Source organism: Pleurodeles waltl, chromosome 6, assembly GCF_031143425.1.
Source record: "Pleurodeles waltl isolate 20211129_DDA chromosome 6, aPleWal1.hap1.20221129, whole genome shotgun sequence".
Classification (NCBI taxonomy): Eukaryota; Metazoa; Chordata; class Amphibia; order Caudata; family Salamandridae; genus Pleurodeles; species Pleurodeles waltl.
This window is the reverse complement of record NC_090445.1, coordinates 903,153,033-903,179,819: the sequence shown is the minus strand read 5'-3', so window position 1 is coordinate 903,179,819 and position 26,787 is coordinate 903,153,033. Positions and strand designations below refer to the sequence as shown.

The 26,787-nt window shown below is 44.3% G+C and overlaps 1 protein-coding gene across 2 annotated transcripts in view; it reads right to left on the bottom strand.

Annotated features, from left to right (window-relative positions):
• Nucleotides 1–26,787, bottom strand: part of PTPRE (protein tyrosine phosphatase receptor type E) — a 939,227-nt gene that overhangs the window by 214,692 nt on the left and 697,748 nt on the right. For both annotated transcript variants that reach the window (XM_069239717.1, XM_069239718.1), the window contains one exon: nt 26,307–26,426. In XM_069239717.1, the coding sequence (XP_069095818.1) occupies nt 26,307–26,426 (120 nt within the window). The remainder of the gene's footprint in view (nt 1–26,306; nt 26,427–26,787) is intronic.

Here is a 26,787-nt window from a genome sequence, read left to right as displayed (position 1 = left end):
ATTCACCTGGAACTAGGACTGCACGAGCAATGATGGGGAACACCATCTTGATCATTGACACTTTAAAGGAATACTAGGGAAATAAGTTTTAGACTAAGTCCACTGAGTCAGAAATCAAGAGGGCCCTCTCAGAGAGAGGATGCATGATTACATAATAGCTAGATCACTGTATAATGTTGCATAATGTATGTTTGATTGATTTGACCACAATCTACAGATCAGCCTTAAGGACACTTGTCAAATAATTAAGCTGCTAATAATATTACACCGTTGACATCATGTAAATGGATGGGCATTATGAAGTATATGGAATAGATGGGGAAGAAAAGGGAAAAACAAAAACAAAACTTAAAAGTACGGGTGTGGGACTTAACTACTGGCCTAAAATCTTGTTGCTGTTACGCTAATGGTATTGTTCTGTTTCGTCCATTTCAAGACTGCACCTAATGTATTTTAAGGAAAACAGACAATGTTAATTTGCTATAATTGTGTATTTGTGGTATTTTTTAAATCTTCGACAGGATCCTAGGACACTGTTCTAGAATCCTTGTCTGACTGGCATTGCACTTATTGTAGTCTATAGATATGTATTTTGAGACACTCAAATGTTGCATTAGTTCAGTCATACCTTGCTTTGAGATGTCGCATGCTGTATCTGGTGACCAGTTTGTAAGAGTAGTAAGAATTCTTAGATTGTGGATTGTGTGTCGGACCGTGTGATGCTCACCCATCTTGCTGTGCCATCATAGATTATTTTTCGAAGGCAGCATGATGGTATGATAAAGTGTGATGCCCAAAAGAACACTGAATTAACTGCCCTTGCTACATCTTTTTAGTTGCGTTTTCTCTTCCCCAGTTTCAGAATGTTGGGGGTACTGGCAAAATATGGCATTTCTACACCACTAGCTCTAATTAGACTGAAGTCACCAATAGGTTCTTGGCACACTGCTGTGTGCACTTACCTGCAGCATACAACCTTGTTCCCTCAATAAACATTCTCTATAACATACAACTTGGACTGCCTCACTTACTCTCTAGGTGATGAAGATAAGTGTGTGTGAGATTGTTGCTTTTTGTGATTTTGTAGCCAATTTATAGATCCTGGCTAAATTTGAGGACTAAGGAGTGGAAGTGTCATTTGCATTTATTTTGCATTCTTTATTATCCAGTGTGTTGTGTTTTGCATGGGGCAAGTCTCACCAGCCAAGACAGAGGTAAACACAATTTGTCCCTCATTCCAACCCTGGCGGTCTCTGACCGCCAGGGCGGAGGGCAGCGGAAGCACCGCCAACAGGCTGGCGGTGCTTCCAGGGCTATTCTGACCGCGGCGGTAAAGCCGCGGTCAGAAAAGGGGAACCGGCGGTTTTCCGCCGGTTTTCCCCTGGCCCAGGGAATCCTCCATGGCGGCACTGCTTGCAGCGCCACCATGGGGATTCCGACCCCCTTCCCGCCAGCCTGTTTCTGGCGGTTTTCACCGCCAGAACCAGGATGGCGGGAACAGGTGTCGTGGGGCCCCTGGGGGCCCCTGCACTGCCCATGCCACTGGCATGGGCAGTGCAGGGGCCCCCTAACAGGGCCCCATACAGATTTTCACTGTCTGCTTTGCAGACAGTGAAAATCGCGACGGGTGCCACTGCACCCGTCACACCCCTGCAACTCTTCCGGCTCCATTCGGAGCCGGCTTCCTCGTTGCAGGGGCTTTCCCGCTGGGCCGGCGGGCGGCCTTTTGGCGGTCGCCCGCCGGCCCAGCGGGAAAGCCAGAATGGCCGCAGCGGTCTTTTGACCGCGGAGCGGCCAAATGGCGGTAACCGCATGGCGGACGGCTACCGTCGCCCGCCGCGGTCAGAATGACCGCCTTTGTGTTTAGATCAAGACAGGTGCTAGTGCTAAAACAGAACATTGTCTTTACATCCATTCTAACACTGGTACATGAGTGACTCCCTAAATATGTATGTGTGTGAGTGTGCACGTGTGTATAGACTTAACATATATACACTACTGCATGTATTGTGCACATTTACTAAGAATATGACGCACTGTACAATTTCTTGACAAAACACACATATAGACTAATAAAGTTGAAGGTAATGTTAATACTCCTTTTTTTAGTACAGCCTAAGTACCAAAAATGATCAACTACACCGATGATAACAAAAATACTCATTCTGATTAGTAGAACTAATAATGAGGAACATTGTTTTAGCAGTGATAATACAGTAACTGTAATAAACAAGTACTGAATTCTGTCTCATGCATTTCACCAATCATCACATGGTTCATTTATACTAGTGGGTTATTAAGAGTTAATGTAAAGGATTTTCAGGAGAAGAAGAGTAATATTTAACAAGGTATCGATGTACTTCTGAGTAATATGCCTTATGCACTTTCCACATGCACAACGGTGCAAATGTCGCATCAAATAATACTACGCATCAGTGTGCAGTTTTTAAAGTGCTTTTTGTTCTTACAAAGTTTGTGAGTGTATATCATTTTGTACGTGCAGCACCAACTTCTCTTGGTGAATGAGGTCCAGTATGTTCTACTGCACCCATTCTTATTAATTTGAGCCTTTTAAAGACCTGACGGTTTCTTTTTCAGCAGGTGCTTTGCTCTCAATGTGTGGCATTTGGTGAAATATATCTTTCATGTAAAGACTTTGGGGTTCATTACGACCCTGACGGTCTTCAGACCGCCAGAGTTGCAGTGGTCTGACCGCTTTGGTGGCAGTCTGACCACACATTACGACCATGGCGGTTGCACCATGGTCAGACCACCAACACCGCCAGTTTCCCTCCACAGGAGGGGCTGGTGGTGCTGGTGGTCGTAATCCGCAAGGGCAGCGCTGCATGTAGCGCCACCCTGGGGATTACGACCCCCCTCTCTGACAGATTTTACATGGCGGTAGCACCGCCATGTAAAGGCTAGTGGAGACGGGGTGCAGAGGCCCAAGGGGGGGCCCAGCACTGCCTGTGCACTTGTCATTGGCAGTGCAAGGGCCCCATTGAACAATTCACTGTCTGCATTGCAGACAGTGAACTACGTGAAGGGTGCTGGTGCACCCTATGCACCACAACATTGCAGCCTTCTCAATTATGAGCCGACATCAATGTTGTAGGCTGTTTCCCGCTGGGCCAGCGGGCGGAAACACCATTTCCACCCACTGACCCAGCGGGGAACTCATAATGGGGCCCGCGGGAAGGCAGCCGCACTGGCGGCAACTGACCGTGGGTGTTTGGCCGACGGCCTTTTCCAGCTGCCAAACTCAAAATGACCCCCTTTGTGTCCCTTTCTCTCTTTATTTACCATTCGAGGTGCTATTCATGCATAGTCCCCCAAGCCTAATTTTTCATCTGTCTCAATTGACAGAAAGCTCTGTCAATGGAGTTTGTCGGTTGTAGCTTCACAATTTCCATTCAGTCTTCATCCTCATTTGTTGCATTTCTGCTGACATTTCTCACTGTCACTATCTCCTTGCTACCTCACTCCAGTACTGTTGTCTGCCTTACTCTGCTCTCTTACTTGTTCTTTTCATGGTACATCAGTGAAAATAACCTGTTGTATACTTTTGGCCATTTCATATTCCTATGCACACTTCTTCCTTACACATTGCATAATGAAGAAGAGAAGGCTCAAAGGCTTGTCCCTCTAGAACATAGAAATTCACTGATAAAGATATTTAGTTGGAGTATTCCCAAGTCATTAATGACCAAAGTTCGTCTCATTTGTCATTTTTATGGTGAATGTTTTTAAATGACTTCACAATTCAAATTCGCAAAAGTATGCCATACAAAAAGTTATTATTTGATACCTATGCTTGTTAGAAGACTGCAGGAAGGCCAAGTATTAAGATAATTAAATCCTACAGGACGCATTTCAAGTCATGGTGTGAATCCAGTACAAACGGTGTGTTTGAGTAACGTGCAAACTTGCACACAAACTTGTAGTCTCTCCCATCTAAATCCTTCCAGGTTTGCCTGGAGAAAATAAAGTCATGAAAATACCTTGGACAGTCCTTTTTCACAAAAGCACCTAGCCAAGGTTAAGCTTTTTATGAGAAGTCCCTTTCTGTGACTATACAGACACTCTGAACAAACTATGGAATAAAATAGTACCAACCAGCTTGAAGATGGGTTCAGACATTGTAAATAAATCTCTCGTGTACCGTTTAGTTGGAAAAAGATTCACCAACATTCAGGGTTACCTTCAGATGCATCCTTATTTTTTCATTAAAACAGTGAGTAATCCTCCCCTGTGTACTGATTATTATTGTTAGATGGTGTTGGAATTGGCCCTTTTTGCAGGGTTATCCTCAAACGTTTTGCCTTCTTCCTCCTATTTTTTCAGGTCTGTTTTTGCTGGTTTATTGTGTTTGCACACTTTACCACCGCTGATCAATGCTAGTAAGTCCCTAGTAAAGTGCACCAGAGGTGCCCAGGGCCTGTAAACTGGCATGGGCAGTGCAGGGGCCCCCATGTGCAGCCCTGTTGTGCTTTTCACTGTCTTTTCACTGTCTGCTTTGCACCGCAGCATTGCCACCGACTCTATTATGAGCCGGCATCAATGTTGTGGGCTGTGCCCTGCTTGGCCAGTGGGCGGAAATTCTGTTTCTGCCCGCTGACCCAGCAGGAAACTCGTAATAGGGCCTGCGGGAAGGGGACTGCACTGGCGGTAACCTGACCGCAGGACTTCGGCGGATGGCCTTTTCAGTCCACCGAAGTCGTAATTAGCCCCATAGTATCCTTGGTGGAGTTTTTGTTTAACAAAGGTCCTCATGTATATTCTGTGTTTTCAAACTACTAGCCTAGTTCTGGGAGTAAGAATTGTGGTTCAGCTGTAGCAATAACATGAGGAAAAAAGTCAAGGTATAATTGCAATCTGATAAAAAGGCATATTACTAAGGTGGTTACCACAACCAGTTAATTAGTATGACTATTTGGAATAAGTAGGGGTGGTAATCAAAACCATGTTTATCATGAAGTGAATGCTGCTAGGAGGCTTCTTTGTAGGTGGCACCATGGTGAGGTTATAGGTGATCTCTGTATACATGATATTGCCAACAATCCAACACATTCATGGCTTTTAAGCCGCAAATGCAGAGGGATGTAAACACCTATATTTGATCTGAGTAAAGAAGTATATGCACTTTACTCACTTGGTGGTGGTCTCCATTGTCATAAGTACCTGACCTACTTCTGCAACTGCTACTTTTTTGAAGAGGTCATTCACTGAATGTGTGCTGGGAGTGCAAAACTAGAGTTTCAGCAATTCCTCAATAAGGCAGAGAGGACAGAATGTGGCCTTCAGTTCATGCTTGAGTGAAACAGCCAGGGGCAGTTCTACAGGGTGGCAAGACAAGACCGCTAACTAAGAAATCACCAGCAGAGAACACACGATTCTACAAGCAATAAAGGTTGCTACATTCTGTGGGTGAAGGTGTATTACAAATGCTATTTTACTAAGGCAACAAAATCCTTGCACCTGTCTTGGAAGAACATTCAGCTCATTAATCCACTCTTAGTCATTGCAGGATAAAGTCGTTCTGAACCACTGCCATGCCCTACCAGTGAAGGAAGTTTACGGGAATTTGTTTCTATAAAAGAAAAATAATTGTAGTGTGGGCACACTGAATATTGAGCCCGCAGAGCAAATAATTGGTACCTTCAACACCAAGGCAGCCCAGGACTTCCCCTCTCTTTACCTTAGCGTGACCAACTGGCAAATTCTGGAGAGTGACTGTAAACATTCAGGGCAAATGGTCAGAATTCTGGACAAGAATTCAGGACAAAAGGGCTGCCTGAAGCAATGATTATATTGTGTAATAAAGACCGTAAAATTCAGCAAAGCATTGTTTAATGTACCCTTCTCCAATGGTTACACAGGATTTCCACACTCTGTTCTATGTAGAAGTTGTCTTCGTTGTTGAATGGTACTCCTTGATTGTGCACCATGGCACTTGCAAATAATAGTAAAATTCTTGATATTGGAGGTTAGTAGTCAGTAAGTTGAAAACATGTGTGCTATTAGGAGGATGAATCAACCATGCTAAGACCAACCACTACCTGAAACCCCGCATATCATATATCTTACTGGCCCAGGTAACAGGGAACAGATACCAGTTACCCCTCAAGTTGTATCTGTGTTATATGTGTAGGCCTCACACAGCAGCGATGCCCCTCAGGTTACATGTTTCTTGTTTCTTATAGGTGTAGGCCGGAATCAGAAGCAATGCTCTTCCGGTTGCCTGTTTCTTATAGACATAACATTTCTTATTCTTAAGAATATCTGAGGCCTCAGATAGTAGAAATATCCTTAAAGATGCAGAGCTTATGTGCCCAGGTCTTAAAAAGCAGAGATAGTCCTCAGGTTACATGTATTTTCTAGGTATACGTCTGAGGCAGAGGAACTATCCCTTAGGTTACACAGATTTACTGGCTTGGACCCCTGGAATGGAGCTATCCCTTAATCTATAACTTGCACACCCTAGAGGCTCAGATTGCAGAGCTCTCTTTAAAAAATGTGCAGGTTCAAACTGCACAGCAAAAATCTTGCATGCTCAAACTGCAATGCAGGTTTCAGGTACATACCTTTTTTTTAAGGACTAAGCTTCAAGAAATCTGCACATTTTAACGAAAATCCTACATGCTCAGACCATATGCACAGCTCCTATAAATCTGCAGATCAAAGGAGGGTGGGTCAGGGATGGCCAATACAAGGTTCCTAAGCACTGGTCACTGCAAAGTGGGGACAAACTGGGTGCTGCAGTGTGGAAATATTGGGGAGTACTGCAATGCACACTGGCACTGATCACAGCAAATTACCTGCTCATGGTGTCACCGCAGGCTATGTAAGTCAATGGCCTGTTCAAAATGGTGACGCAGAGTGGGGAGTATAGCCGCCAAAAAAGGGGAATTTATGACAATCACTGAATCAGTTTGTGATTTACAAAGTGACAGGGAGTTACTGGGTAGTGCAGAGTAGGCCGACTGTAGTCACTGTAGAGTGAGCGATTACTGGTAGTTGCTATGGGTGGGTGAAAACTTATCATTACTGCAAGATACTTTGGCATTGGTCACGGTATAATGTGAGTGAGCACTGGTGGCTACTGTGGGTGGATGGGCATTGATTACAGGTGGATTAGCACTGGTCACAGCAAAGTAAGTAACCACAGGTGGTAGCTGTAAGGCTTGGTTAAGCTCTGTGTGGCCTCGTAGGAGAACACTGAGATACTTATGCAGACCCTCTATAGAATGAAGCCCTATGACACAATGGCCCTCATTACAACTTTGGCGGTCTTTTTTAAAGACCGCCAAAGCCGTGGGCGCCAGAAGACCGCCAGTGCTGGTGGTCTTCCAGCCACTGTATTACAAGTACTGCAGGATTTCTGCCACATTTTAGGCAGAAATGCTCCAGTAGTCGTGCTGGCGGTCGGAGGCGCATGGGCAGTTCCACCACCAGCCCCTCCATAATGACTCCACCAGATGTATTACGACCTGTAATACGGCCTGGCAGTGTCATAATGGCAGGGTGCTGCCGGCAGTGGAAGCTCCTGTTCCGTGCCAGACGACCTCCTCGCCGGACAAGGTAAGTCGAACGTCCAACAGGGGAGGCGGATGGTAGAGTGGGTGGTGTTGTGTGTGCGTGTGTGAGTGGGTGTTGTCTGTGTGTGTGAATTTAAGTGTGTATGGGTGCATGTGTGCGTGTGTGTACGTGTGTGTGTATGGGTGTGTGTATGCATAGTTGAATGCGTGTATAAATATTGAAATAAATGCGTGTGTAAATGTTGAAGTGAATGCATGTATGAATGTTGAAATGAATGTGTGTATGAATGCTGAAGTGAATGCATGTATGAATGTTGAAGTGAATACGTGTATGAATGTTGAAGACAGTGCATGTATGGATGCATGTGAGTGAATGCGTGGATGGATGCATGTGAGTGAATACGTGTATAGATGTGTGTGAGTGAATGCATGTATGTCATTGTTGGTGAATGAGTGTATGTGGGGTGCGTGTGGGTGTATGTGCATGTATGCCCGAGAAATTTCCTGTCACCGGTAGCCTTTCTACCAGGGTTTTCGTGGTGTGGTGCTACCGCCACGGAAACCCTGGTGGAAAGCCGACTCCTAATACCGCTGGAGGTCTTCATTGGACCGCCGGGAACTTTAAAATAGTTAGCTACATACTGTTCTGCAGTTTTTGTGTTGCTCTTGTACTGAATTCTGTAGATGACGTGCTTGCATACAAACAGATGTACAATTTAAAAAAAACAATCCTTCATATTACCACAGAGCTGCAGAAAAGGACACCTTATGCCCGTTACTGCTTACCGCTCTTCTAGGGATGAGGTTTTTTTAGCACTTTATGCTGAGGCCTAGAAGGCCAACAGACCCTGGTCACTAAGGATATAGAACTCCAACCTGCCAGGAATTTCATTTATAACTTAATGCATGTAGAAGTTGAGGTCTTTGAGCTCTGCACCAAAGTCAGTATCAAATAACCTTTGTGAAGAGGTGCACGGGGGTGAACGGAGTTACCCTCTAAATTTGCTGTAAGGAATTCCCCCCTGGACTGAGGATAGTGAGTGAAGTGAGCGAGGAGGCTTTGTTTGGAAATCTTAACCAACTCCACAGCAAAAACTTGAGTCTTGGCAGCCAAGTAAAATGTCTGGCTCCAAGCCATGGAAAACCCTTCACAGCCTCTAGAGGGGGTGATGCAGCCCACAAAGGGTAATTGAGTCCTGGAGACAGGAACTAGTGTAGCAAGGCCTGGGGATGACTCTAAGAACTCACCTATGGGACTGTGGACACCTAGAAATGGTACTCTGGGACTGGAAAGGACAGGGACTCGGAGGACCATCCTAATTGATACAGAGAATCATCATACTCACGTTCATGCTCTGGGTAACAGCCAGCCAGGGATCCTGGATCCAAGGATGGTCAGGCTTGTCTAAATTACATCTACATACGCACCTTTACTTTTGTTATTGCAATTTCCCCCTGGAGTATACCAGATAAAGTATCCAGAAGACATCTGGTTCTCAATGTCTTATGGAACCATGTAGATATTGAGTAAAACATGAAAAGTATTGTTATTCCAAATACACTGCATACCTAATAGCTGTGCTTTGTGCAACAGAAGTTAAACATCAGTAGTCACACTATAAATACTTTATTAACCAAGCGTCATCCCAGGACTTTTTCCAGCAGATTCTGTTTTGAAACTCAAACATTTTAAATCATCTAACAACAAATCCTTAGGTGGGGTCATGAGCTTGTAGATTTGAACAGGCTGCAGTGCTTTCCTTGTGAGGTTTCACACATGTGTAGCTCAGAAAAGGTGAGAGAGAAACACATGTTTTTTAGCCTGTAGGGCTCATTGTTCTACATATCATGGTAAACAGAGAGAAGGCCAAAACAAAGCTCCGGGCCAGAGACAAGATGGTACCACTACTCCTCTAAATAGAACAAGGGGTGTCGCCTGTTTAAAACAATGGGATGGTCTAAGATACTTACTTAACAATAACGGTCCCCCACTTTGGGTATAAATTCTGCCCTTTTTTTCTATTGTGCACAGTGTTAATATGCTGCTGACTTTGTCAAAGCCAACTGTAAGTTACTTTCAAGTATTTTTTACATTACACGTCAAATTCTGATTAAGGCCGCAACCCATCTAGGATGAGATCATGAGAGATGTAAGCAGTTCAATAAGCTGATAGAAAAATGTGAATGAGTTTTTGGGTATGGTCGTCTTGGACTAACCAATAAAATATTACTCATATTATGCATGATATAATCTTTCTCCAGCTAGTATGAGAATCATTGGGTTGTTCTCCACAAAACAATATTCACAGTATATACACTAAAGAAATAACATTCTATAAAGTTTGTTTTCACCTGCAAAGTCCCTTTTTGAATTGACGTAGCCTTTGGGCACCACAGTTTCTTCTATTTAATGTGAGGGAGTATGCTCCTTCAGACTTGCTCTTTCTCATGCACTATGAAGATTAATAGACAGTTCCAATAATTCTCAACATGTTTTTCCACGCACCTGGGAGCTTCTGTGTGGGAACCTCCTTATCCTGAAGGTCTATGAGTTTGGACCTCTATGTTAGTTGCTTTCGGGTCTTCATCAGGAATGGGGCTTGTCAGTGGCAGTTTCTATGCTACTATTTATAATGAGCATCCTAGTATAAATTACAGGGTGTAGGGAAGAAGACATCTAGTTTCTGTGCCAGTTCTATACCACATAATAAATAACTGCTACACGTCAATCCATATAACACAGCTACTTCAAGGGGCCAGATGTATCATTTTTTACAATGGCGATTACCTAATTGCGATTGTTAGCGAATTGCAATTAAGTAATCGCTATTGGAATGTATGAAACTCATGGAGTTTCATACTGCGATTCGCAAGGGCTCGCAAATGGACCTACCTCATCAATATTCATGAGGTAGGTCGCAATTTGCGAGCCATTGCGAATGGCTACAATCACAGGGATGGTGGCCTGCCTGGCTCAGAAGACCACCATGTCTGTGATTGCTCTTCAATAAAGCAATCTTTTATTTTTGAAATGCAGTCCGTTTTCCTTAAAGGAAAACGGGGTGCATGTAAAAATAAAAAATAAAAACTTTTCTTTTAATTTTTTGAGAGTAAGCAGTGGTCCGTGGGACCACTACCTGCTCTTAAAAAACATTTTCGCATGCATTCATAAAGGGGAAGGTGTCCCTTGCCATTGGTCCGTTTGCGATCGCAAAAATGTTTGATGCATCTGGAACCTAGTCCCTTGGGCGACATATTTGAGGAAAACATATCCTTATGGTATTCTTAAATACTGATCCAATTTCCAGTCTATTCAAGCAAGTATCTTCCATCCCATGGCAGAAGAGTTATTACTAGTTTGTTATTTTGCTCTTCTCAACCTATGCATTAAAAAAACAAGACTGCCTAGTGACCTCTTACACATGAGTGAAATGATAGCACAAAGGTCCTGAAAAGTACAAGTAGCCCTGAACAAGTAGCATCCAATTGCTTCATGGTGTTCATGATTAGATTCAGATTCTTTTTATAATGCTTAATACATTAAAATAATTGCATAAACAGTATTGGTTAAAATGTATACCTTGGCGAAAAACAGATGTTGCAAACACAAAGGGAAATGTTTTGTTTTCCCAGTAGAGTACCTAATAAAGCATACTATTGTTTCACCTATATCATTGGTCATGTCACAGAGCTATACATTTCTCTGCTATGGTATGGAATTTTGTAAACTGACAGTTTAAACCTGTGTCCAAGGGATCGAAGCCAGCAATTTATGCACCCCCCCTGCGAGTATGCATTTTTTGCATGTAAAAGGCTTTTTGTATAAGGTTCCACCGATTCTTCTTAAGGAATTGGCAAATGCAAGCTCGGTGGATGAAGTCCTTCTTGTCAGTTCCTCATAGCCTAAAGGTTGTTTTCCTTAGCTATAATTAGATTCACTGTTGGGCACAATAAACATTTATTCATGTGTTGCTTCTTGTTTTTGCAAGGGAAGATATTCATTCCAGTAGGGCCATGTCATTGTGTGCAACAAGTGTCACCAGCCAACATGTAAACAAAGCAGGGTTGACACTTGTAATTGGTACAAAAACAAGCAGACTTACATATTCTTCATTCACTTCCTACACTGATGATGTGGGCTGAACAGGAACTTCCATCCATGGTAAACAAGCATGTTACTCTACCATGAGCACCTGGCAGCTCATAAAACTGTTATGCTGACATTTATTTGGTGAATGCCATCATGCTGACCTAGCTCTTGCTCAAAGGCCTAGGCCTGTCCCTTACAGTGTGAGGTCCAGAACCTATTCTGTAATGAGGAGGGGCACACCAAGAGTGTCCTCATACTAGGCAGTGGACTACTATGGCAGCACCAGGTATATCACAGGTAGTGGTGGTGGCAGCTGAAAACCGTGTTTGTGAATATGTAGTGTGACCAGATCATTTTCTCTGTGTCAATGAGAGAGCAATATACTGACCTCTTTCTTGTAAAGTGCCACTCTTATGTGGAACCCATAACTTTGTGCATGCTGAGTGGATTTATGCATGCAGTACATGTATAGCACATGTATGGTAATAAGATTCTGTATGTTGTGATTTTTAGTATTGGGGCTGGTGGGATCTAGTTTGGATGCCCCAAGTTAGGCATGACAAAGATGGGAGGATTAGGACAGCTTCTCCCAGACAGTGGAAGTGTCTTCTTGTGGCCTTAGGGTCATGACTCAAACACTGAAGTAAGGATTATGGAGACAGTGCTCTTTTTAGAAATTTCATGAAGTCCTTGTTAATACTAAACTGCTCATGAGTCCTTTCTGACCAGTGCCATTTGGTAGGCAGTAAGTAGGGACCACCTTTTTGTCTATCTCTGTTTATTACTTCAGGAAGGCTGATGACATCCAGGTGCAGAGAACTTCATTGTGCCCATGTTTGCGTACTCCTGCTTGGATCCAGCGTCACGGGTATGTGCCGTGGGAGCCATCACTTTGCACAAAGGCTGTGTCCAGAGAGCTCTTCCCCCTTCCAAACTACCTCCAGGAAAAGACTGTGACTGCTTCACCTCACTGCCCTAATGATCAAGTGGGTAAAGAGCTGCTCTTGAACCATTTTGCAGCTCCACAGCAGGAAAGATTGCAAGGCACTAGTGCCAAAAGACCCAACCCACATCTGCAGGAGCTGAGAATGTGTTTGCCTTGTGGCCCCACGAAAGAGTCTGACAATGTGTTTCTCTTTTTTGGCAGTAATGGGCTGCAGATCACAGGATCTTAGTGAACAGGGTGGCATCTGTGTGGTATTAAGGACTTGTGCTTTGCTGAGTAAAGCGAGGCAAACATCAGCAGAGAATGAGCTCTGCATATGCTAATCACTTTTTCCCTGAACGAAGCACTGCCTTCTCTCTCTACTGCTCTGAGAATTATATGCCCACAAAGTGAGTTTTTTTAATAATGTATGCTAGGTTGTTTTGGAACTAGGATGGCTCCAGGAGTCTGTGACCTCATTAGTTAACAAGTGGCACCAGGATAAGTTGTAAAGAGATAAGTTACATATTTCAGCCTTCCTGGGGGTAGCCTTTGCGGATAGTGTAAGATATTTGCTGAGGGAGCTGTGAAACCTTCTCAAGCAACAAGTACAATCCTTGTCACAGTGAACCACAAAAAGTCACTAAATGAACCTATTTCAAACCCTCTGATAGCTTGTTACAAACACAGTCAGGCTTAACTCAGGCACTGTGTAAAGTATTTATGCACCACACAAACAGTAATAAAGTGAAAACACAACACAAGAAAAATCCCACACCAATTTAGAAAAATAGATAATAGTTTAATAAATGATTTGAGGCCAATACAACAAAAATATAATCAGTAGGACCGCAGATATGCAATTTCAAAGATTTTACAGTAAGTACAGCACCTAAAAGCACAAATTGCCACTCACAGTTATCTGGTTGTGCGAGATTGAGTGAAAATCACAAGTTAAGGGCTGAGTATGATGGAGCATGGGCCAGATACAGGGACCAGGTTAGTCCTGCTGAAAAAGTTGTGTTCTTTAGTACAGCGTGAAGAGTTCTATTCATAGTGGAGGAGGCCACAAGAAGCAGTGAGAGCATCGTAGTCATTGCTGTAGCATGAAGAGCAAACTGTGTGTCGCAGATGGTTATTGCTGTAGTGCGAAGATCCTGTCAGATGCCGCTGATGGTCAATGCTCGAGCTTCGCATTGGCTGTTACCAAGGACTGTTGATGGCCTAGCATGAAGTGTAGATCCCGCATTGCTTGTCATAGCTGGTGGTAACTGTAGCTGTGTAGGGTCTCTGGAGCTACACATTGGTGGACGGCGTGGGTGGCAAGATCTTGGTGCAAACGGGCCCATTTGCAGTCGCAAATGGGCCCAAACCTTCGAAATTTCTCCTTTACTTAAAGGAGGAGCTCACCTGATGCCACGCCAAGTGTCCAGGACCTGGGAGGTACCACATGGGAATCAGGAACTTACTCAGGCAGAGGCCAACAGGGCTCAGGTCTGGTCCTGTTGCAGGCCCAGTGCAGCAGGTCAGCTGGGGAGTTGAGGGAGACCTCTGGAGCTTGTTGTGTCTCTGTAGCTCTAAACAGAAGGGCAATCAGCTAATCCTTGGAGTCACTTCAGCATGGGATGAAGGCTACAGGTCCAGTCTTCATTTTCTGACAGCCGGGCAGGCCTCCAACAGCAGGGCAGACCTCTGGTGACAGGACAGTCTTTTTCTGTAGTATCCACAGGTCCAGGAGTGCACTGAAGAGTGGGTCTGAGGGTTCCATTTTTATACCTGTTGCCCCGTTTGGAGTGAGAGAAGCTTCTGGAGTTTTCCCATTACATATGTGTTTTGGAATTTTGTGCCTCCCTGCCCTGGTCCCAGTCTGTCTGCAGTCACAATAGGCTAGTGGGAAGTATGTGAGCTGAGGCGGTGTCTTTGAAGTGCAAGTACAGCTGTGCACAGCTCTGCCCCACATCAGGCCTTGGATTGCCCATCCTGCTATCACCAAGGCCCTTTGCTGTGTGGCTGTCTGGAGGAATAAACAAAAGCCAACTAAATCCACAAAGGCCAACTGCCAACTATACATAGTCATGAGGCCCAAGAAATTGGCTGCAGGTACCAAAAGGTTTTATCGTTAAAGAGGGTTTTCAATTATAATTCCATAAACACCAAACATGACATTCCCACGCTTTCAACAAAAGTTATCACTTATTAAATGTAATAAGGTAACCAAATGTTATCCTACCAAAGACGTACAACTTAAAATTATATGACAAACTTTTTAAAATACAAAGCACAGTGTCTTAAGGACTGTTTAGGACCTGGGCGTTGACATATGGATTAAAAAGAAAGGTTTAGACCTTGCAAAACGTTCATTTTGCTAGGTCAAAATGGTAGTTTAGAATTGCATAAAGGATGCAATTGAAGGCCCGAGACATGTTTTAAAGGGATACTTAAGTGCTGCAGGCATATTAGTAGCATTTAAGTTACATGCCCTGTGTACCTGTAGTACCATTTTACTAGGGAAATGTAAGTGAATTAGATGTCCTAATTGGGTCAAAGCCAGTTTTACCATGATTGAAAGGGGGAGTACAAGCTTTTTAGCATGGGTAAGCAGTGCTAAAGTGTGCAGAGTATTAAAGCCAACAAAAACAATTTCAGTAAAACCAGGAGGGGTAAAGGCAAAACGTTTGGGGATGACCCTGCAGAGAGGGCCAGGTCTAATACCTGGTAAATGTTCTGTCATGAATTTAATGGTGATGAAAGTAGAATGTGTTAACAAAACAGATCCATGAAATAGTGTCCCACTCCCATTTGCTTGATTTTAGAGAGCTGATTTGTTTGTGTCATTGGACAGTCTTAATTTTAGCTCACTATGTTTTTCAGGTTGTTGTGTCGCTGTACCTGCAGATATTTAATCACAACTCTCTGGCCTAAGTTGATGTCCGTGTTTGTTGTTTATCTGCAAACTTGGACAATTACTCCTGCACAAAAGCAAGGTTTGTGGACACACTGTCAATCTTTAATGGAGTGGCTTTTTTTTATATTGTTAATACTGATTATTTAAATAAATTACAGATTGAAAGACCACAGCAGCTCCATTGTAGTTTAAAGGAAGTCTTAGTTATTCAGCAAAAGAAGCTCTGTTTGGTTGCTGGTCAGGCAGTGCGCACCTCCTCGCCTCGCTGAGCCCGGCTCCCGCTGGCTGCTGTGTACCTGCTCAGGGCGTGGCCGGGCCGCTGCTGGGATCCAAGCGGCGCAGGTGACCGTGTGATCCCGAGCGCCCTTACTCCAGGTCCGGCTCGGCGCCTCGACCCTAGCGCCTCCTTCCTGCAGCGCCCCAGGAGCGGACGAGGCGCTGCCGGAGATCACAGGTGGGGCCCGCGTCCTCTCTTATAAGACATTTACAGAGGGTGGCGGCGGCGGGCCTACGGTGTGAACGGAGCACCCAAGAAGTCCTGGGAGTCGGAGTCCCTGAGTCAGACCGGCTCCACAGAAACCCCCTGGTACTGAGGTTTTGTTCCCATTAGTATCCAGCGTAAACCTACAACAAACGCAAGGAACTTACACCGATCCGTCCGCGGCGCCTGTGGGGCTGAATCCGGGTGCCTCATCTTGAGCCGTCTGCGGTTTTACTGGGCGAACAGCGCTTGGTTGGTTTGTTTGTTTGTTTATGTATTTCGTTTTTACTGATATTGATACTGATAGCTGATACCAATAACATTGGGGAAAGACGCTAAGCAGATCCCCAGGGACCAGTACCGGAGTCAGTACGGGCTAGAAGTCAAACATGGGCAGTTGAAGCGACGTACATGTGATGGAAACCTAAACTTTAGCGCGTGCAGAAGCAGTGGAAAGAGCACAGCGGGAGGGGGGCTGCTCCTTGAAGCCTCACATCTAAAAGCAATTGGGAAACCATAACCAGGGGATATCGTCGGACTTGCTGTTTGCTGCTGGTTTGCCTTTGGACTCTCCTCTGCTTCGCGGGTCCCGCTGCGGTGTGAGAGCCGCTTGTGCAAAACCTACGGACAGTTTTAGTGAGGGACTGGGCGAGTGCAGGGGCTGCGAGCGTCGGGACAGGACTACGTCTCCCAGCAGTCCTGTTAACCCGCGCCTCCTGTTACCTGGCCGCTCTCCCCACTCATAGCTTAACTTTTCTCTTATAAATTCAAACAGCTACTTCCGCGTCGTGGGAGCGCCCGGGGACAAGCCCGGGATAAGGGCGGGACCGTCTGTGGCCGTCAGGGCACGCAGGAGGCTGGGCTGGGCCCACTCTCTTTCACCTGCATTTCCTTGATCCTACTTGGTATGCGAAAAAGGTTCTGGGTATGCCATCATCAGCCCTAGGTGGAACAGCAGCGATGGAGGGGGGAGCCAACACTGGGACTCTGGACAATTATTTTAAATCGGTAAAGGGTGATGGGGGAATCAAAACCTCTCTGGAGATGCGTAGGACAGAGCGTCGTCGCTCGATTGAACACATGAAAAATAGGCCTCTCAGTGACATAACTCCCTATCCTATCTCCCAAGAGGAAGGTTCCCTCAATGGCAGCCCGGATCTTTCATCCCAAGAAGACGTTCCCCTATTACTCCGGGATAGTTCTCCCATTTCTGGCCCACCTCCCAAACAAACTACGGACACCACTCCACTATTAGTTGCCAGTAGTTCGGCAGTTGACTTATTCACCCAAACACACACCAGAGCCAAAATCAAGATTAATAAGCTAAAGCAAACTGTGGTGGCAGAGGTGTATGACCTACCACCAAATAAACGCAGAAGGAAGATGAGGGGTGGTCAGGGGAAGAAAAAGATCCCTCACTCTGATTTTGGAAAGTCACTCAAGTCCGTACCTATGTTGGACAGGCCTTTAGTTAATGTGCAGAAGGCTACTCCCCCCAAGGGTACTAATATTATTACCACTGCTTTCATTAGCGACAAAGGGAAGAGCCCACTTAACACATTACTTCCCGGTAGCTCTTTGGGGAGCATTGAATCCTTAATTAGATCACTCTTGTTGCCCATTAGCGAGAGCTTGCAGAAAATAGAATTCAGGCTGACCACTCTGGAGGCAACTTTAACCACCCTGAAAATTTTGGACAACAAACAGAGTAGAACCACTGAGTCCAATCTACCAATAGGAACCTTCCCCAATATACAAAACCCACCGATCCACACGGGGCCTCCCTTGGGCACCACTGCCGCCCCTCTTTTACAGCCACCTATGGCTATCCCAGTTCCAATTTTACCTACTAATTCTAACATCCTACCATCAGAAACAGATGGCCCAGCACTCCAACGTATACTCCCTGGTAAGCCTGCCCCTAGACCACGAGGACCCGACTTACCACCAGAGGCTAATAGCCTCATGGTGGTGTTGGCTGGTGTTCCCTCTCTAGAATTGGGTGAAAATGAGAACTATCACTCACTCAAGAGGAAAACCATTAAATGGTTGAATTGGAACAGACCTCTTCCAGCTCACCTCAATAATGAGATCATTATGGTAAGAAGGGTACCATGGTTGGGGAAGTCGGGGAAATCAATAGCAGGGGACTGTATCATTGTGTCTTTTCGAGACCCTGGAACAGTACTATACATTTGTGCTGGGTCAAATAGATCACTGGATTCTACCATACAGACTTTGCCAGTTTCTTTCTTTTTCCCTCCCATTCGTTTGCATCATGACTTGTCACAAGGTAACTGGACAAGGGTGGAACGAAGATCTAGACATAGGGGATATGCTCCACGCCCAGTTTATCGACCTGTGGAGACTCCCTTTTTGGACCACAATCGTTTTAACTGTCTGAATGGTCTGGATGGTGTGGACTGACTGCCCCCAAACCCGAACTCAAATCCTGTGACCTCGGATAATGGCCCCAGTAAACTGCCTGATCCGGCTGAACCCACTTCTGAAAATGACCCTGTTAGAGTAATTGGTGTAGTTTCTGGCTTCGGTACTGGCTCTTCCCCCCACTCTATCCCTGCAATCTGTTCTGTGGCTTCCCCAGCGCACATGAGACTAATTTGGTGGAATGTGGCTGGTTTAGCCAGCAAACTGGGCACCCAAGATTGGATAACTTACATTGAGTCCGGGGATGTTTGCATGTTCCAAGAGACTTGGGCAAGGGAAGATTACAACCATCAAGGTTACGAGTCATTTTCCATCTCGGCTAGGTGGGAGGGTAAGGGCCGCCCCTCTGGTGGACTCACAACTTGGGTGGCTTCCCACTTAGGATGTCAGGCTTCACGCCTACCGGTGCCATCAGATGATATCCTAGTGGTTTTATTAGCCTGGCCGAACCTAGCGAAACTTGCCCTGATAAATATTTACTCCAGGCCAGTGGGAGCTTCGCGTGAATCCCCCACTATAGAGGAGCTCTCAGTATATTTAGCGGAAATGCCAAGAGATATCCCTTACATAGTGGGAGGGGATTTAAATTCCCATTTCGAGCCGTTGGTCGGTCTCGTAGAGGGATTTCCCATGGAAGAAGAGTTCAGGTGGTCAGTACCCTCTGTTGTAGCACCTTCCCCAAAGGCATGGACGCCTGTGGCTTTGCAGATTACTGCTCTCACCCTAAAGCATGGAATTAGAGCCTGCAATGGACGTATTAAGTCTGATGTACCAAGCAAAACCACGTACAACAGAGTGGGAAGTGAGTCCCGCTTGGACTATGCTCTTGTACAGATAGTGAACTGGTCTTCTATCCTGGACTTTAGGGTGGTGGAGAGACTGGATAGTGACCATAACGCCCTTGAACTCGATCTTAGCCATCCTGGGCCAAAGGCCTCCATAACAACCATGGGGGAGTCCAAACCTGAACTACTATTAGACAATAACAGGAGAAGAATCAGGTGGGATAAACTAGCTACGAGCCAAGTGAAACTTTCGAAGCTCTACGCAGGTTTAATCCCCATTTTGGAAAAAGTGGGAGAGCTAGCCAACGATGTGGGCAATATATTCCACCATGAGAAATTATATCAGGCTCATGAGGACCTTATAAAGGGAGCGGCCTCTGAGCTTTTTACCAGGGTCCAGAATCAGAAGAGGATCCAACAACATAACTCCGTATGGTACAATACAGTCTGCAGGAAGGCAAAGGGAGAACTCCTCAGATGCATCAAGGAGGGAACAGATAGAGAGAAGCTGCGAGAAAGTAGACGGGCTTATAAAAAACTGGTCATCCATGCTAAAACCGAATGGGAGGAGAACCAGTGGGAGGAGCTTACCACTTCCCTCGCAACAAGAGACCACCGAATGTTTTGGAGAGTAGTAAACGGGGGGTCGGGGAACCTCCATTCGGCAATAGAACCAAATATTGCAGCAGGGGTGTGGCAGGCACATTTCCAGTCTCTCTACAGTTCCGAGCAGGGAGAAACTAAGATTGATTTCGGTACTGGACTGGTAGAGTATGGCGGGGATTTGATAACAGTGGGGGAGGTGAAGGTAGCACTAATGGGACTTAAAGCTGGAAAGGCGCCAGGATTGGACGGCCTGCCCTGGGACCTGTTGAAGCAGGAGCCCGGTGTTTGGGCCCCCTATCTGGCTGCAGTGTTTAATGGAGTTTTGTGTGGCATGGAAATTCCGAGTACTTGGCTGGGGGCAGAGGTGGTTCCTATATTTAAAAAGGGCTCGCCCCTGCTCCCAGCCAACTACAGACCAATCAGTCTAATTGACGTGTCACAGAAGCTGTTTGGCAGGATACTGCTGAATCGGCTTCAGGACTGGGTGGAAGAAACGGGTGCCCTCAGTCCGTATCAGGCGGGATTTAGAAAGGGAGTTTCTACAGTGGACCAGGTTTTTCGTCTGAACGTTATCTATTGGAGGGCAGCAATATTGGAAGGGGGTAGTTTATACACTATATTTGTGGACCTGAGGGCTGCGTTCGACCTCGTGCCCAGAGGGAAACTCTGGAGTGTTCTGGCTGAGATGGGGGTCCCCCCAGACATCCTGATAATTTTAAAGAGATTGCACCATAATAACTATGCCCGGGTCAGGTGCGGGAAATACGGGGAATTAACGGACAGATTCCCCGTTGACAGGGGGGTTAGACAGGGCTGTGTATTGGCACCGACCCTGTTCTGCCTCTTCGTCAACGGGGTAATCGCCCATCTCAATGGAACTGAATACACTGATGCCCCAAAATTGAATGGCAGCAGGGTGCCTGCAATTATGTTTGCAGATGACACCCTGCTGCTGTCCAAAACCCCCATGGGGATACAGAGGATCCTTGATTCTTTTGTGGCTTTTTGCACAGATAGGGGGTTAGAAATCAATGCTAACAAAACCAAGTTTATGGTTATGAACCCAACCCCAAGATCACGCCCGAACCCCTTTCTGGGAGCTTCACGTTTAGAGAGAGTCTCCACCTTTGAATATCTAGGTGTAACGTTGAATGAAACCATGTCCTGGGGAACTCACCAGACTAGGGTTAATCTTAAATTAGTGCAGACCACTGGCGGCATTGCTCGGTTGATGAGAAGCTCCACATATCGACCGATGGGGCCGCTTATCCAGATATACAAGGCACAGGCTAGAGGAGCTCTGATGTACGGGGCGGAACTGTGGGGTCACACAGCTTCCTGCAGTTTGTCTATAACTGAGAACAACTTCATTAGACAGATAGTAGCACTCCCGTCCAGTACTCCGCTCCTCCCCCTGAGGATGGATCTGGGTCTGAGACCAATAGCAGATGAATTAGGTCTCAGACCCATAGTCTTCTGGCGAAGGCTATGGAGCACCGAAGAACTCTCTTCTTATAGGGCGGAACTGAGGGAGTTTTTAACCCACCCTAAAGCTCTACAGATCCCGTGGATAAAATATATAAAAAAGTCCTGTATGGGATTGGGTCTCCCTGACCTGTGGTCGGATCCAGCTAACGCCTCACTAAGGATCCCACGAAGAGCTTTGGTCAGTGCTTACCACGAGCAGAAATTAGCTATGGCCCTAGACTGCAAGAACGAGGGGTCATTAACATCTGTATTCGCGCAACGCAAGGACTCATACCGCTTGGAGAGGGTTCTGGATGCTATGTCTCCTGTGCTGGCCAGGAAGCTATTTCTCCAATGGAGATATGGCACATTGCCTCTGCGATCTTACACCGGCTCCTGGTCAACACTGCCATCTACCAAGCTATGCCCGACATGTGTGGGAGCAGAGGAAAGCGATCTGCATGTGGTCTTGTTTTGTCCAACTTACAAGGCCGCCAGGAAATATTGGCTCCTACCACTTATTAGAAACCTTGGTTTTAGGGAGTACCTCCCGGTGTACAGAATTTTAAAAACTGATGTTTCAGGTCCAATTGTGTTTGCACTAGCCAAATTCCTTACCAATGTCTGGCATATTCGTACCCGTATTTTAAAGTTGCAGGCTCCTAGCTAATTTTAAGTTTTTATTTTAATTGTATGGTCTTTTATCTGATGTGTTTCCTGTTTACTTTTCCTTGATGGTTTTACATGTTCATATGTGTGTTTTTTGTGTACATCTTTTATGGCCAAATTGGCCGAAATAAAGATTTAAAAAAAAAAAAAAAAAAAAAAAAATACCTCGTAAATGTTCTGTCATGAATTTAATGGTGATGAAAGTAGGATGTGTTAACAAAACAGATCCATGAAATAGTGTCCCACTCCCATTTGCTTGATTTTAGAGAGCTGATTTGTTTGTGTCATTGGACAGTCTTAATTTTAGCTCACTATGTTTTTCAGGTTGTTGTGTCGCTGTACCTGCAGATATTTAATCACAACTCTCTGGCCTAAGTTGATGTCCGTGTTTGTTGTTTATCTGCAAACTTGGACAATTACTCCTGCACAAAAGCAAGGTTTGTGGACACACTGTCAATCTTTAATGGAGTGGCTTTTTTTTATATTGTTAATACTGATTATTTAAATAAATTACAGATTGAAAGACCACAGCAGCTCCATTGTAGTTTAAAGGAAGTCTTAGTTATTCAGCAAAATCTGCTGCCACAAACGTCTTCCTGTTTGCTAACTCCATATACATTTGAACTGTTCTATTCCTACTTGAAACATATCACTGATACTCACAAGTACCGAAAAGGACCCAAACTCCCATTTAAGACACAAAAGTGTGTCTTTTTTGCTTAGTCTTTGATATATCAGTATGAAATAATGATACTTCAGAAGGCCGAAATATTCCAAATTAGTACTCTAACACCTGCTCCTAACTGTGGTGCAACAAAGATGGTAGGCAAAGTAATGACATGCACAGTGCGGCTTCAGAATGTTCCCTTTGGCACCATTACGAATGGAATCATTGCAAGTGACAGAGAAGGGTCCAATGCAGCCTAGACACTGTCACCTTTCTAAAGTTAAAAAGTATTTAAAAGTAGGGCCCTTCTGGTGTGTATTTTCATCAAGAGTTACTCCTCAGGGACATGTCCATCATTGTTCTAGAATTTGGAGAAAACTGTCTTCTCTGTTTTTAATTAAAAAAAAGCTTGGCGGTTAATTTTTTGGAAAGGTCAGTTAACTATTGTTAAGCAATGCCTCAAGTAAAAAAACTTAGCATCAGAAGTTTACAAAATATGAAATCTAATAATCTTTATGAAAAACATATTGAAAATGCTCCTTTCGCCTAAGTGAATAAATGTCTTTTCTTCAAAGCGTGGGCCTGGTCCCTGTTGATGGGAGTGTTCTGAACTCGAATTTTACCCACACATTCAATCATATAATCCATCTGTTATGAATATTATGTATGCAGTTTGCAATGGCTTGTATTGTCTATCAATGTGTTAAATGTTAGCAGTTTGTGCTAGGAACAGGGCAAGTTGTAAATACATTTAACAAACTCCTGACTCAAGCCACAGCTTGCTGTCCACAAAAAAGTATGCTTTCCTCCCTCTCTTCTCTCTTTCTTTATGTCTCTCCACAGCATACTCTATTAGCTGCTGTTCACATCTCATTTCTGCTACTGCTAAGACTGGTCATATTCAAAGGTGTTCGTTCTCACTTGGTCAGCAAACATAATATGAATGTAATCAGAAATGTCCACCCAAATCGGGATTTAACTTGCTTAGTAATAGCACAGGTTTGTGCACTATTTCCCCACTCAAACTGTGCCAGGTAAATCGTGGCAGAACTTGCTAAAGGAAAAGCTCAGAACCGGAGCAAAATGCAGCATTTCTGCATTATCGCATATCTTACGTATGCATCTCGAAATAAGGAGGTCATAGGTAATAGGTCACCTGATAAACACCCCACCCCACTGTATCCGTATTTTGTCGGCACGGTATTACCTTCCAAAATAATGGGCAACTCGTAATTGAGCCCAAAGAGTGCAAAGTGAGGTTAAATAAGGTCAGACCAGTGGCCTCTTGCAGTTAATAACTGTCAAACTTCATCGAATGAGCGAGGAATGCAATACTAAGGAAAGATACACTTCTAGGTTTACAAGAACCTTTAATTTTCGCATTCACTCCTTGTTTTTGCTGCCCAGTGGTTTCATTATGACTCAGTCATTAGACTTCATTTCCTCTTAGCAGAATTGTGATTGAATTCCTACCCTGTGTGAAAGGGCACCCATTACAGTAATCACCCCCCATAACTACATCCTGCAAATAATCTACACTTGGCTCGGTTTCCAGCTTCTGGCTCGCAGACCTTAGCAGCTTGTGTTGTGCAGAGTGTTGCAAGGAATACTAATTAGGCCACAAAGCAACTACTTTGGAGACCCTACTGCTGAGCATCTTTCAATAAAGCTGTTTCATTTATCAAAATAGATCATGAAAGTTTAGGTTTCAAATACGTAGATAAGTTCCAAATAAAGTGGCACACGCTGTACACATGCTGCAATGATAAAGCACTGGCTGGCCCGTTTAGTTGTTTTCCACCCTTCATTAAATCCATAAAGTGTGCATTAGCTTATTGTTTCTTACAGTATTCATTGTGGCACAGGCCAACTACAATCAACTATTGTATATTATTTTTAGCATACTTTGCAATTTTTTTAAACCCCATCAAAAGTGTCCAATTGACAACAGATTGGAACATAAAGCTTAAAGCTGAACGACAAATCAGGTACAACATAGTCAATTGCATTATCTGTGCATTCCTCCCAAAGCATCTTAATTATTCTTAAGAGGGGCCGTCTCAATCTGGGGAATGTAGTGTGGACCCAATTAGAATTTTGGAATGTCTGCTGAACCTTCCTGGTTTTCCTCTTCCCAGTACGTACTTATAAGGTGGGGCTTGCATTCTAAAAAGGAAACTTCACTTTCAATAGATGGGAATTCAACCTCCCTTTACCCTAGCTGGGTAACAAGTGGAAAGCTGGCATTCGTAGGATCCTCCTGAACGAACATATCCCTCCCCAAAGGCCAACAAGGTGGGCGGGTAATGGATAAGGACTATCTTCAATATTTGTGTCCAGTATTTTTCACCAAGCCAGGTGGCACAGGTTTCCTGCTCATTCAAAGAGGATCAAGAGACTGCTAGGGAATTCTTTGTTTTCCCTTTGAATTTCCCTACTATAAAAGGAGGATTCTGGAGATCCTGTGATAGAGGAGGATGCTGCCTGCCTGGAATAATTCCAGTAAACCAGTGGAACCTGGACACGTCTTGTGAACTTGAAAGGAAAGTAGTGGGAACCCTTCTGCATCCATGAGAGTTGTGCTGGAGTCCCCTGAGAAGCATGTTCTAAAGATTTGAGGAACGTGCAGAGCTGTCAGAATGTATACAAAAAGCTTTAAATATTACTGGTTGATATGGACAGTCTAGAAAGCCTACCTGAAAAAGATGCAACCTTTCTTTTACCAATTCCATCTGCGTTTTACCATTCTGAGGTTTGTGGTGGGACGTCTAAGGCTATAATGGAACTGCTTAGCCAATAAACAGAACCTTTGGAGCCCTTTCCAGGTACAGCTTTCAGATTTGCTTCACTGAAGGTTTTCAAAGGTTTTCAACTTCCATTTTAGTTTACCCCGATCAAAACTTATGGGAAAGTGAGGTGTTTCTAAAGGTGTCGAATAGGAGCAAAATGTAAGCATGTGGCTTTGAAAACAGGTAGTCCCCCATACTCGTGCTCACACTCAACAAAAATAGCTGGTCTATATTTCTGTGATTATTGTTTTCCAGCAAACTTAAATAAGATCTGAAGTATCCTATATACACTTGTCACATGTCACCATATAGTTTTAACTAATGAAAATGAAAAAAACATAATTGCTAGAATTGAGCTGTAACGGCAGCAATTCTCCCCATGTTTTATTTCTGGTGCATAAGTTACGATGGACATGTTTGATTTGCTGGCACCCAGAAGCATTATTATTTTACAGACACAATGTTTTGTAGAGACAAATCATTTGTCAGAGTACTATTTCAGGTTCTGAAGTATTTACGTTTTTTATGAATCACTCTTCAGAGCTTCTGCAAAAGCGATGTTTTATCAATTTTCTTGGGAACAAGTATGCTGTATGCACTCCTTTTAACACCGACAAAGACTTAAACATTTCTTGAGGTATAATCTCTTCAAATAACCCAGCATAGTTTTGCCCATCGTGCATTTTTTCAGTGTTTGAAGATGCTTCAAGAACTCCTGTCGTTCTGCCTGTGCTCTATTGACACTGGACAGCTTCTGCCTGCGCTGTATATGTTCAGTGTCAAGGCCTGCTTGCACTGCTACTGTGCAGTATTTAATAGTATGCTCAACCAATGTTTAACAGTTGCCTCTGCTCTGCGGATGTGTTGTGACACAGAACAAATAATCAAAAGTGGTTTTAAAAAGTCATAACATTTTAGTGTGAGTGAGATACTCACAGGCTGTATACAAAACTTCCGAATGGTGTAGTCCACAAGAACTATGACATCCTCTACTGAAACACGAATATTGCCATAAATCCAGCATCCTTGATCGGGCCAATACTGGTAACATTTATCCTGTTGAAAAAAAAATGAATTTATTCTCATCACTAAATACACATAACAAGCATAACACTGTGCATTTATTTTGTGATTTTACATTTTAAACTGCGCTTTCCCCTCTAAGCGTTGAAAAAATACTGCTATTTTCATTTTAGAGTTCTTTTAAATAGTGGTTACATTATAAAACATTGCTTGGTCATGGATTTGTCTTTTAAGTAGTAAAAGTAGGAATGCTCGTAGACAAGCAACAACATCACACGACATCAGCTATCCAATCAAAGAAGAATGGCAAGGCCATGCCTTAATTGTTATGAATAGTCTTTAGTGAGCCTCATCGGTTTGTGCTCTCTCCTTTAAAACTTTGCCGTCAGCAGTC